General features: G+C 60.7%; 1 protein-coding gene across 1 annotated transcript; it reads right to left on the reverse strand.

Annotated features, from left to right (window-relative positions):
- Window positions 1-355: 355 nt before the first annotated feature.
- CSK (C-terminal Src kinase) lies at window positions 356-10,841 on the reverse strand. Its single transcript, XM_054837489.1, has 13 exons — window positions 10,755-10,841; window positions 5,322-5,400; window positions 4,855-4,968; window positions 4,121-4,233; window positions 3,609-3,828; window positions 3,032-3,125; window positions 2,882-2,947; window positions 2,639-2,738; window positions 2,386-2,476; window positions 2,010-2,083; window positions 1,703-1,898; window positions 1,456-1,542; window positions 356-1,302 (listed from the first exon to the last, which is right to left on the reverse strand). The coding sequence occupies exons 2-13, from the start codon at window positions 5,334-5,336 to the stop codon at window positions 1,120-1,122; spliced, it is 1,353 nt and encodes a 450-aa protein (XP_054693464.1). The 5' UTR covers window positions 5,337-5,400; window positions 10,755-10,841; the 3' UTR covers window positions 356-1,119.
- Between the last annotated feature and the right edge of the window lie 1,652 nt (window positions 10,842-12,493).

Raw genomic sequence — 12,493 nt, forward strand, 5'->3', positions numbered from 1 at the left:
CCCAGCTCTTCCCCAGCCTGGCCTAAGCATCTTCAAGCCCGGCTTAAAGCGGAGCTTCATCAGTGTCACAACCGCCCCAGTTCTCATAGAGGGGATAGAACCAAGCGATTCCCAGGCTGCTCATCCCCGATACGTGGGGACCCCAAGCAGAGACTGGGGGGGGACACATGGACTGTCCCCACCTTATACCCTGCCAGGGCACCCCCAGGACCCCCGGGGTGCTGTGTGTGCGTGTGTCCCCAAAAAAAAAAGCTGCATCCCCCGGGAGCAGAGCCAGAGCCAGAGGGACGGTGAGGCAGGACGTGCCACGTCCATATGGAACGTATGGGGTTTTGGTTTTTGTTTTTTGTTTTTTTTTTTTATTACAGTTTTAATCTCACAGTCGGTAGCATTACATGAGAATAAAGCACTGGACAGGACTGGAAAAAAAGGCCTCTGGAGACAGCATGCAAACATTGCGACGAGTTTAAAGCAAAACAACCCAAAAAAAAGCGTCTCGCGGGGACGTGGCCGCGCTCTCCCGACCGGGCGGCGAGTCCAGCGTCTCCCCTTTAACCATCACTTCTGTCGTTGGGGTTTCCTTTTCGTGTGTCCGTTTCATTGGCTTATTTATTTTATTATTATTCTTCTTTTATTAACCTTCTTCTCTCTCCTTTTTTTTTTCTTTTTTTTTTCTTCTTTTAATTACATTAAAAAATAAGATTCGTACTTTAGTAAAACGCCCAGCGCTCAAGCTGAGCCCTGCTTGAAATAATAAAAAACAACAAAAAAAATCTAACAAAAAAAAAAACCAACAGAGAAAACAACAACAACAAAAAATTTAAAAAAAAAAAAAAGAGCCTGGGAGACCAAAAAAAAAACCCCAAAACTTGGAGGAAAAAAAAAAAAAAAAAAAAAAAAAGACTGATTTGGAAGTTTGGAAGCGACCGGGAGAATTAGCCGGGGGTGCGGGGCTGGGGAGGGGGGGAAACACCCCGGGGTGCCCCCCCCGGTCGCTGCCGGGGCCGGGCGGGGGGGGTGCCCACACCCCGCTCTGTGTGTGTGTGTGTGTGTGTGTGTGTCCCCCCCACTTGGCGTGGGTCCCCTCCGGCCGGCGGGGTGGGCGAGCCCCCCCCAGTCTCACAGGTAGAGCTCCTTCTCTTTGATATGCACTAGCTGTTCGCGGAGCTGGTGGAAGGATGGCCGGTGGCCGGGGTCCAGGGTCCAGCACTTCTTCATCACCTCGTAGACGACGGCGGGACAACCGTCGGGTGCATCCATCTTATAGCCCTTCTCCACGCGGGGTACAACGTCCTTCAGGGGCTGGGGGTACAGGGGATGGGGTTCAGGATTTGGGGAGTGGGGGGAGTGTTTTTTTCCATGCCCCTCCCACTTCAAATAGGGGCTGAGAGCCCCCTCCCCGAAACCCGGCCCCGAGGGAATGGCGGGGGGCGGGGGGGGGTGGTCTTCACTTACGATTCTCGGATAAGGCACTCGCCCGAAGGAGTAGATTTCCCAGAGGAGGATCCCGAAGCTCCACACGTCCGACTTGGTGGAGAATTTCTGGAGGAGGGGGGAGAGAAGCCCCGTGAGCAGGTTCAGGTAGGGATGGGGAGGGGGCAACACATCTTCTCCACCCTCAGGACAGCTGGGTTTTGGGGGGGTCAGACAGAGGGAAATGGGGTTCCATCTCCCGGGACCCCCCCAGCCTCCGCTCACCCACCTTTTCTCTAAGTGCTTCTGGTGCCGTCCACTTCACCGGCAGCTTCCCCGTGTCCTGCGTGGAGGAGGCTTCCTTGGTCAGCCCAAAATCGCTGACCTTGGCGATGTTGTCCTCCGAGACCAGGACGTTCCTCGCCGCCAGGTCCCGGTGGACAAAATTGTTGGCTTCCAGGTACTCCATGGCTTCACAGACATCTCTGGTTGGGGTGGGGGGAGAAGGGGGTTAGCGAGGTGGCCCCAAAACACCGGTGGGTGCAGGTCAGGGTGGTGGGCACGGCTCAGTCTTGGTGCCTTGCTGCCAGACTTACAAGGAGAACTTCAGCAGGCAGTCCGCACCGAGGACCGACCGCCCGCGCGACCGCAGGTAGTCTACTAGGCTGCCCTGGAGAGACGAAGAGAGATGGTGCCACCAGGGTCAGCATCCCACCCGCCATCCCATCCCACGTGGGGCAGGACCCTGGGATGACGTCCCTTCCACGCGGGGCAGGACCCAGAGATGATGTCCCTCCTTTGGAACCAGTGATGGGGCAATGGAACAGCACTGCCACCCCCCAAATACCGCGGTGGTCCCAGGGAGATGTCACCCAAGCCGGGATGACCCAGTTGGGTCCCTCGCGGTGAAGCCCTGGGTGAGGGGGACACCAAAGGGGGCAGAGCGGGAGGTGCCCGGGGTGGGGGTCTCACCTTGGCCATGTACTCGGTGACGATGTAAAGGCCGCTCTTCTCCTCCACGATCACCCCCAGGAGCTGGACCAGGTTGCTGTGTCGGAGCTGCCTGCGCGGCGCAGGAGGGCTCAGGGCAGGGTTTTTGGGGAGAAAGGGGGCTCCCCCAGTCCCTGCAGGGCATCGGGGACCACCCGCCTCCCCTTGTAGGGACGGGAATCGCCCCCTCCCTCGCGCTGCGCGTGTCGTCCCCCCCGCCCCAGGTAACACTCACGTCATGACGGACGCTTCCGCCAGAAAGGCTTGCGCTGTGGCGTCATTTTTAATGCACTTCACGGCGACTTTGTTCCCCCGGTAATCCCCCAGCATCACGTCTGCGGGCCAGGAGAGACGGGCACGGGAAGCACCGGGAAGCGTCCTGCCCTCCCGGGGCCCCACCATCACCCCGGGGGGGGTTGCAGAGGAGCCCTCCCCACCTCCCTTAGGGCCACCGCGGTGTCGGGGACACAGGGCTCACCTCCAAATTCCCCTTTGCCAATGATCTGTAGCAACTTCAGGTCCTTCATGTTGAGGGCCCAGCCGCCTGTGAGGGGGGGGGGGGGAAGGAAGAGTGAGGGGGTGCTGGGGGGGTCCCCCCAGGAGCCGGGGAAAGGCCACGGCCACTCACTGCGGGAGAACTCGTCCTGCGCTGCCACCGTCCCCTCCATCACCTTCGGTTTGATGAGGCGGGTGCAGAGCCCGTCCGCGTCCGTGGTGTAATGCTGGGGGGGGGGGGCGAGGGGGGAGAGCCGGGTGAGAGGCAGACCTGCCGCCCGTGTGTCACGGCCACGGGTGACAGGGTGACACCCCGGGGTGGGGGGGGTCCCTGCCAAGGCGATGCCGAGCTCTGGCATCCCACCAGGTGGCAGCACGAGGCCACGGATGGGACCAGTGGGGGCTTGGGGTGGCGGGGTCAGGTGCCTGTCCCCCCTCCTGGTCCCTCCGTCCCCCCCGTGCATCCTGCCTTGCCCATCCAGCCCCCCCACCCACGCTTTGTCCTGCCCCCATCCCCTTCCCTCGCCCCAGGGGTCTGTCCCAACCTACGGGGTCAGCAGAGAAGGTCCCACCATCTCCTGAGCTCCAGACCTGCAGCCCCACAAGCTCTGACCCCTTAGTGTGTCCCCGTCCCACCCACCCCCCCCCCGCCAACCCCAAACCCAAGGTCCCCAAGCTGCGGACAGGAGCGGCGGCAGCTCCGACCTCACCTCCACCAGCTGCATGAGGTTTTCGAAGTAGACCTCCTCGTCGATGCTCAGCTTGCTGGAGGAGTAAATGATGCGGTAGTGCTCCACCTTGCCCTCGCAGCTGACGCACAGGGTGTAGTCCCCGGGGTAGTTGGTGCTCTCCCGCACCAGGAAAAGCCCCGTCTCGGGTGGGTACAACAGCCGCTCCGCCTGTTCCCGCGTGATCTTCCCGTGAAACCACCTGTGATGGACGGGGCGCATCGGCCCGAGGGTCGGATGCCCGCGGGGCCGGGGGGGCTGCGGTCAGGGGTGACGGGGACACGGGGCAGCCTTCATCCCTGCCTGCGAGGGGCCAGCTCACCCCTGCTGTCCCTATCCCCTCCTCCTGGTCCCCAACCCGGGACTCAGCCCCCTCCTCGGGGGCTTCCTCCCCACACCAGCCCTGGCTCCTCCAGACTGGGAGTCACTGGTGGCTCTGGGACCGCAGCAGGGACGTGGGAATCATCCGTCCGCGGTTATCTGCAGATACTCACGGCATGAGGCTGAGCTTGATCCCAGCTTTTACTCCTTCCCGCTTCTGCACGTAGTTAGCGGGGATGATGCCCTCCCGGCCCACCTTGTTCTTCGCCTTGTACCAGTTGGGATCCTGCGGAGACGTCACGATGAGCCCGCAGCCCCCAGGGACGGCAGCATCCCGCCGAAGAAGCCCACAGGGGTGTCAGCGCTGCGCCCCCCCTTTCCCAGGCAGCTGCCTGCCTGTCCCTGAGTACCCCGGCCCCCCCTGCCCAGCTGCAGGCAGGACAGGGTGGGCAAGGGACAGTCGCAAAGGGCAACGCTGGGGCCAGCAAACCCCGATGCTGGTGGCCCCATGGAGGTCACTGCGATCCGCCCCCTGCCCCGAGGCTGCCGGGCACCCTGGAGCCCCCTGACCCACAGCCCCTCTCTTTTTCTCCCCCGGAGCGGAGCATCGCTCCCCGATTGCGAGCGAGCCTCTCCCATCCCTCCTCCACCTCCCGGGAGGCATTCGAGAGGCTCCCATTTCGGAGAAACCTTAACTAACGAGGACGTGAATTAATTAACGCAACGCGTGGCCCGATTCCTGCCCCGCCGGCTCTGCGGGACTTCCAGCGGGACAAGGGGATCCCACCAGCACGGCAAACGCCGCGTCACGGGATGCAGGGATGCTCCGGACATCCCGTCGAAATCCCGGCACGGAGGGAGGTGGCAGCAGCACCCCCAGGGGGCGGGGGGGGGGCGATGGCCTTACCTTGGTGACAGCGACAATGGTAAGGACGTCTCCTTTGCTGAAGGGCAGGTCCTGCTCGGCTGTACCGTGGAAGTTGTATTTGGCGATACATTCTGTACCGGACGGCCAAACGGCCTGGTCGGAGAGAGGGGGACAGCGTCGGAGCCCGGCCGGGCACATCTCGCACCCCCAGCCCCCCCCCCGCCAGCCCTCTGAGCCAAACCCACTTAAACCAGCAGGAGTTTGGGGGGATTTTGGGCAGCCCTGGGAGCTCTTGATGGCGTTTTTCAACTGGGAGTGGGGGGGGGGGCCCCACACAAACCCACAGGTCCCCGTGGTGCTGGGCTTCTGCAGGTGCATGGAGGGGGGGCACAGGACAGGGACAAGTGTCCCCACGTCCCTCCTCAGCCCTGGGGTCACCTCGGAAGCAGACGGAGAGGTTGGAGATCCTGCTCCATCCCTGCCTCTCCTCTCCGCCCGGCGCTCACCTGCATCCCTGACATCTTCTCAGGAGGTTTGGGGGGCGCGAATCTCACAGGGGGGACACGTCACTTGGTACCATGAGACCTGCGAGGAGAAAGGACGACTGAGAGCCAGGCACAGCGGGGAGAGCTCTAGAAGGACGGTGCACAAGGAGCAGCCCCCCCCCCTCCCCAAAGGATGCTCCCCGAGCCACGCGAGCATGGCTTCTACCACCACCAAGGGAACAGGTCCTGTCCGAGGCGCTGCTTCCAAAACGTCCCCAAACCTGATGTGAAAGTGGAACCTCCGGGTCCCCTCAGCCTCCAACCCCACCCCACCCCCAGCAGTCGGAGACTGGATTGGTGCGGAGTTGCTCGCCCGGATTATAAGGAATTTGCATGCACGCAGCCCAAGGCAGCACCAAGGGGGAAACTGAGGCACAGGGTGGCGAGGGGATCCAGCCAGCATCCCGGTCCCCTCCCCGGCAGCCGGAGCCCCGCTCTCCCACGGTGCCTGGTGACCCACGTGTGGAAACATCCAGCCCTGGGAACTTCCCAGCCCCGGGATCCGAAAGAAATAAATCTATTTCCTGCAGGATAATCGGCACTCTGGGACACGGGGAGCTCCCGTCGGCTCCTAAATCCCAGGGGGATGCGCTGACCAGGGGTGCTGTGCTCCCCTTCGGCAGCGCCCCGAGGCCCCGGGCTGGGTCGCATCCTGCCCCGTTGCGTGGGAGTGGAACAAACCCGGCTTTATTCTCGCTGCTTCGACCCCAGGGAAGAGATGAAGTCACCGGTCCCGGCGTCAAACCCGGCTTTCTTAGGCCAGGACATCGGGGTCGCGCCGGGCTGGGGGGTGGCGGGGCGCACGGAGCGGGATGAAGGCGGGGCATCCCTGCCTGCGCGTACCCCCCCACCCCCCCAAAAAAAAAACCAACCCCAAAAACCAACCCACCCGTGTATTTATTAATTCATCGTATCAATTCGGGGCCATCAGCGGCCACCGCTCCCCAGCCCTGCTGTCAGCAGCTCAAAATACTTTGGGAAGGAGGAACCGAAACGAGGGGGGGGGCAAGGCCAGAAGAGCCGGGAGGAGGAAGAAGATAAGGGGCAGAACCACGGGGAGGAAGAGAGCGGCTGCAAACGCGGCCCCGTTTACACCGCAGCCGTGCCCAGACCCCTCCGGAAAAGGCGTCACGCTGCCACCACCTCCCTCACCTTCCCCCGAAGCGGGGACACGCCGCAAGTTGCTTTATTTTTGGCATCGGAGAGGAGAAATTGAGGCTCGGATGCTTAAGGACAGAGATTGGGGATCCGAAGCTGAAAGGTGGGGTTTCCAGCGAAGCCCGTCACCGCAGCGTCTGGGCCCCACGTCTCGGGTCAGTTTTCACGCTGATTTTTGGTTAAATTCTGAAATTTACACCTGGCGCGGAACAAAAAAATTACAGCAAAGGGTCCCGGATAGCGCCAGGCTGAAACGCAGCCCAAGAAAAATAGGGAATAAACTACGTCCCCAGAGGGATTCAGATAAAGTCCGGAAGGAGCTGGTTTAAGCAGAGGTGTCCCTGCGTCGGGAATTTCCCATCACCGGGGTTTTCGGCCCCGTTGCCCATCCGGCACCCCACAGGGACGCCAAGCAGGAGCCGACCCCGGGTGTTGCTCACCCCCAAAGCACTGAGTCAGCGCTTCCCACCGCCCGGCCACCTCTATTTTAAAATAACCGAAGGAGAAAAAGCAACAGGAGGGAGGTTTCATCCCAGATGGAAAATCCCGGAGCCGGGTCGGGATGCCGAGGAGCGTCACCTGGAAGGGATGCTCATGGGTCCGTCCCAGGGCCGCAAGCCCATCTCAACGTTGGAAAAGCCATTTTCCACCCCGAAGCGAGAGCCGGATCTTTCCAATCCCGAAGGCCGGTTGTTTGGGCTTTCAGCTCACGAATGTCACCGGCATTTATATTTTATAAATGCAGAGAGGATACAAAATTTATAGCCTGCCTCTGGGCTTTTGAGCCTTTATAAAGAATTTTTTCTTTTTCCCCCCCCCCTTTTAAAAAGGAAACTGTCCCAGCACACCCTGCCAAGAGGAACACGCTCCCGCCAGTTCCCGGCATTTTTACCTTCCCGGATCGCGGACATTCGTGACATCAGACGGTGGCATTGTTATAAATATAGCGCAAGAAATTTGCTTATCAGTTTGATAGGGGGAGGCGGTTAATGGCACCGGGAACTGCCCTTTGCAGAGCTCCTGATGCTCCCTTTCTATATTTCGGTGCAGACCTTCCTCCTCCCAAGGGCGACTTTTAAGCAGCAGCCTGATTTACTATTATTATTATTATTTTTTTTTTTAATCATTACCTAATTTCTGCCTCAAAGCCGAGGCTTTCCGAAGAGGAGGAAACCGCACGCCCCCCGAAAAGCGCTGAGCTGCGGGGCCGCTGCCAACCGGCCCCCCGAAAGGCACCGCTGCCTGCGGTGGCCTCATGTGACAGCCGGCGGTTCCTGCCGAGCACGTCACCCGTCGTCACCCAGGCCAGCCCCAACCTCGTGCCCGCGTTCGCTTCCGCCGTCAGGGTTTATCCCTACGGGATGCCGAGTTGGGAGAAGGATGCGGTGATGCCGGCACGGATTCAGAGCCTTAAAGGCAGCATCCCCCTGCTTTCTCCAACGGGATAACACCGGCATCGCCCCTTCTCTCCTAAAGCGGAGGCGTTTCCCCAAGGAGGATGCGTAGCAGCAGCAGTCAGCTTCAAAAAAATAAATGATAATTAAAAAAAAAAAATAAAAGTAAATAGCCAGGGAGCAGCCCAATCGATTCAGCAGGGCCGAGCACCAGGTTTGGCTCTCTCCAGCCCTGCCAGGCGAGGGTTTTGCCCTCCCTGGAAACTCCCCATCCCCAAAGAGGGATGCGGGGAAGGAGCCGGGGCGCGCAGGGGAACCCACCGACCTTTTCGTCGCCAAAACACGCCTCCGTTTGTTCCCCTCCATCCCGAGCATCCCTTCGAGCCGCTCTGCCCGGGCAGCCTGGTGAGGAACCTCAGCCCGACGCCGTACCCCGAGAAGGGTCGGGGTACGTGCTGGTCCCCGTCGCATCCCTTCCAGCCTTGCTCCTGGATTTCCCGCCGGGAAGCCCAGCTCGGCGGCCAGGAGATGGGGAAGGCAGGCAGATCCCTTTGCCACCCTGATAATCCAAAGGGCACCAGGGAAACGAGCCGGGGCACTGGGGGGGAAAACCTTTTTTTTTTTTTTTTTCTCATTAATCACCAGCATTTCCTTCTCCTGCCAAAATTGTGCCGGGCCAAACGCGCAGCCAGGCTGGGATCGACGCCTGCGGAGAGAATTTGGGACCCCCAGACCGAAAAGCACTGGCAGCATGGGATGGGTTGGGGAGGGGGGAAGACGCCGCGTTTCCATTTCAAACCCCATTAGCCAGAGGGAGACGGGGTGCAGACCCTGCCCAGCACCAGCTAAGGCCGACTCTATTTTAAATGAAGTTTAGTTGTAGACGGTAGGAAAGCATCAGTCCCGTCAGAAATCGGCGCAAGGGCACCATCCGCACCCACCCCGCTCACCCGTCTCACCCTCGCCAAAACATCTCCCAACGCTCAACGACCCGAGTTTCTTTAAACTTCAAAAAAAAACCAAACCCAACAAAAACCCAAAATTAAAAAAAAAAAAAAAAACACAAACCAACCAGACAACATCCTCACTCTCTCCAAAAGATCTTATCGCCTGTTATTACAAGTAACACCTACGATCACTATAATCGAAAGAAAAACGCTCCTTTATCTCATCAGCGAGCTGGCTGCGCTCGCGGGGAGGGTTTCGCTGCTGCTCCCCCGACCCAGCGCTCGGCTGCGTGCCCCGTTGTCGGGGGGAAAAGGGGAGGGTGTCTTCCTTTTTTTTTTTTTTTTTTTTTTGGGGGGGTGGTGGTGGTGTTTTTTGCTTTTTTTTTTTTTCTTCTTTTACAAAGAAAAAGAGAAGATGCTGCTGTTCAGACCACAAAAGGCGCCTGGGGGATAGTCAGAGGCAGGTGGAGGCCTGGAGAGATGCTGCTCCCGGCCTCCCCATCGCGAAGGGGCTTTCCTGGTCCTTCTCTTGCCTACAAAAAAACCTCATCAGGGTGATTTTTTCCCCCCCCCTCCACACACACCCACACCTCGTTACCCCATAAATAGCCCCAGCATCTCCTTCCCAGGTCCCGGAGGGTGTCAGGGCATCCCCGGGGACGGTAACGTGGCGCGGTGAGGAGCGGCTGCCGGTGAAGCTGCTTGGGGCACGCCGGGATGCGGTTGACAGGTTTTTTTGCAAACACCCACCCGTAACCGAAACGATGGTGGGGGGAGGCAGCGGTCGAGGGCGAAACACCCTCCAAACTCCCCGGCTTCACGGGGACAGCATCCCGGGGGGCTTATCCCGGTGCCGCTCCCCACGGCGAGGCTTTGCTTCGTCGCCACTGTCCCGCCGGTGCTCAACGAGGGATGAGGACCCCCCTTCTCCCAGGGATGCTCCCGAAACCTCCTGCATCCCTCCACGGACCTCTCCGGTCACTGCCAGCATTGGGACGGGCTCCTGCGTGGGGCTGGTGGGAACAAACCCTGTGGGAGTCGGGGGGCGGGGGGCAAGAGCCCCTCTGTCCCGGGAGGAAGGCAGCCATCCTCCCCCTCCCCGTCCCTTGCACCTTTTCATTTTAATTTTTTTTTTTTTACTTTTTTTTTTTTCCCCCCCGCACGATGGCACGGCCCCTTTCGCTCTCGATAAACGTACGAGCAACAGCCACGGCTATAAATAACACGTCACCGCCTTATTGACCAAAAATTAAATAAATAAATAAATAAATAAATGGGGGGGGGAGGCAAATTTTTTAAAAATTGCTGCCAGCCCCTTTTGACGCCCGGACCGAGCTCCGTCCTTCCGCCCCAACCGTTCTCAAAATCCCCGCCAGCGGCTCGGGGCTCGGCCTCGCAGCACCGAAACGGCCCCGGCCTTTGTATGGGATGGAGATGGAGCCGGGGGGTGGGGGGGGGGAAAGCGACGGCAGCCCCCTTGCTGGGTAGCGGGTTTGGGGGTGAAGCCGCAGCCCCCCTCCCCACGCAGTACCCCACACCCCCCCTCCCCAAAGGACAAGGGGATGCTGCTGGGGTCCATGGCTCTCCGACGGAAGGATGCGGCCCCCCCCCCCCCCCGGTGATGGGCTCCCTGGGGACAGCGGCTGAGCGGGAGCAGAGGCGGCCCGTGATGGGGTCACCCCCCCCCCCAGGTCAAGCGGCACGGAGGCGCCCGCCCCCCCTCATTGTCTGGGCTCCCGGCCCCTCTCCCCCCCCCCCCGCGGCGGGGGCGCGTCCCCAAACACGAGTGGATGCGGGCTAGGAGGGCGGCGTGGGCGAGCACCCCCCCACACACACTATGTCTCCCCGCGTGTGTCCCCCCCTTCCCCCGGGCAGCGGGGGGCTCCGGTACTCACCTCCCTCCGGGCAGGGGGCTCAGCCCGCCGCCGGCTGCTCCATGCGGCGCTGCCGGGGGCCTCCGGGCTCGGCTGGGCCGGCGGGGGGGGGGGGGGGGAACCGCGGGGCGGGGGGGGGGGGGGCGGAAGGGGCGGAGGAAGCCGGAGCCGCCGGAGCAGCAGCCGCCGCCGCCCGGCGGGGCCGAACCCGGTGCGGCGGGAAAGCGGGGTGAAGGGGGGGGGTGAGAGGGGTGCGAGGGGGGGGAGAGGGGAGGGAACGGCGCGTCCGCCGCCCACCTCGGGCCGGGCGAGGGGCGCGGGGTCCCCCCCTGAGGCGGCGGGGCCTGCTGGAAGGAAGCGGCGCCCGGAATCGGAACGCGCCTGCGCCGGCACGGCTCGGCTCGGCACGGCACGGCCCGGCGGGGCTCGGCTCGGAACGGCTCGGAACGGCTCGGAACGGCTCGGAAGGAACGGCGCGGGGCCGCCACCTGCCGGGGCGCACCGGCACCCCGCCACCGGGACCCGACCCGTGCTCCCCCCCCCCCCCAGCCCCGGCCCCGCGCGGTCCCCCGGCGTGGGCAGCGGTGGCTGCTCGCGTGGGCGCTAAATAGTACTAAAATCATACTAAAACCGTACTAAAACCGTACTAAAATCGTACTGAATCATACTGAATCTTACTAAAATCGTGCTAAATCATACTAAAATCGTGCTAAATCATACTAACGTTGTACTAAAATCGTACAATCGTACGAAATCCTGCTACAATCATACTAAATCACACTGAATCATACTAAAGTAATACTAAAGTAACACTGAATCGTACTAAAATAATACGAAAATACTAATAAACCGATAATAAACCAATAATAATAATAATAATATGAATAATAATCAATAATGTACAACGAAATAACTGAATAATATTAAAATAATAGTAAAATAATACTGAAACGGTAACAGAATAATAAAATAATAACATCGTAATAATAAGATAATAAGCAATAACACAGTAATAATACAATACAATATAATACAATATGGTATATAACATCTGGATGATCTTCGAGGTCCCTTCCAGCCCAAACCATTCCACCATTCCATAACACGACATCGATAATAAAAGTGATGATGACGACGGTGCTATGGCGATGCTCGTCATCACCCTCACCCGGGGGTGATGGCACCCCGGGTGCAGCAAGGCGGACAGAGAGCGGGAGGTAGCCCCGGGTCGCCCGCCGTCCCCCTCCCTCCCTGGCTGCAGCATCTCGGCATCGTTGGGAGGCGTGGGAGGGATGGCAGCCCCCCCCGCTGCAGGCAGCTGCCCGCACCCCCGGCCTGCCCGCACATGTGGTTTTGGTGTTAGGGTGTGTTCCAGCAAGCCAACGGGAGGGAAGGAGGGATGGGAGGGAGGAAACGGCGTTCGGGCGTCCTGGCACGTTGCTGTACCCACCGCCATGCCGGTCCCTTGGGATGGGCATCCATCCCGCCGGGAAGGGTGCGGGCTCACGGGTGCTGCGGCAGGGCGGCGCTCACCCGGCGGCGGGTCCGGCAGGGACCGGAGACACCCCCGCCCCCATTCTTTCCACCGAGAGGCCGCGCTCACTGCGGGGCCACCGTCACGCCGAAGCACGATGGTGCCTCGCCGACACCGAGGTGGTTGTCACTTCCTGCCCCGGCGCTGCCATGGCCATGTATGGCGAAGCAGGAAGCCCAGGCACCGGGTCTCCGTCTGCTTTTTGGCTACCCCTCGCTTCTCCCCG

The sequence above is a fragment of the Grus americana genome, chromosome 10, assembly GCF_028858705.1.
Source record: "Grus americana isolate bGruAme1 chromosome 10, bGruAme1.mat, whole genome shotgun sequence".
NCBI lineage: Eukaryota > Metazoa > Chordata > Aves > Gruiformes > Gruidae > Grus > Grus americana.

Excerpts from the sequence above, each read along its gene's own strand:
- CSK (XM_054837489.1), bottom strand. Across the intron at positions 4,234-4,854 it reads CCATTGTCGCTGTCACCAAG|GATCCCAACTGGTACAAGGC; the intron begins GTAAGGCCATCG and ends ACGTCTCCGCAG. Across the intron at positions 1,303-1,455 it reads GAGTGCCTTATCCGAGAATC|CCCCTGAAGGACGTTGTACC; the intron begins GTAAGTGAAGAC and ends CTGTACCCCCAG.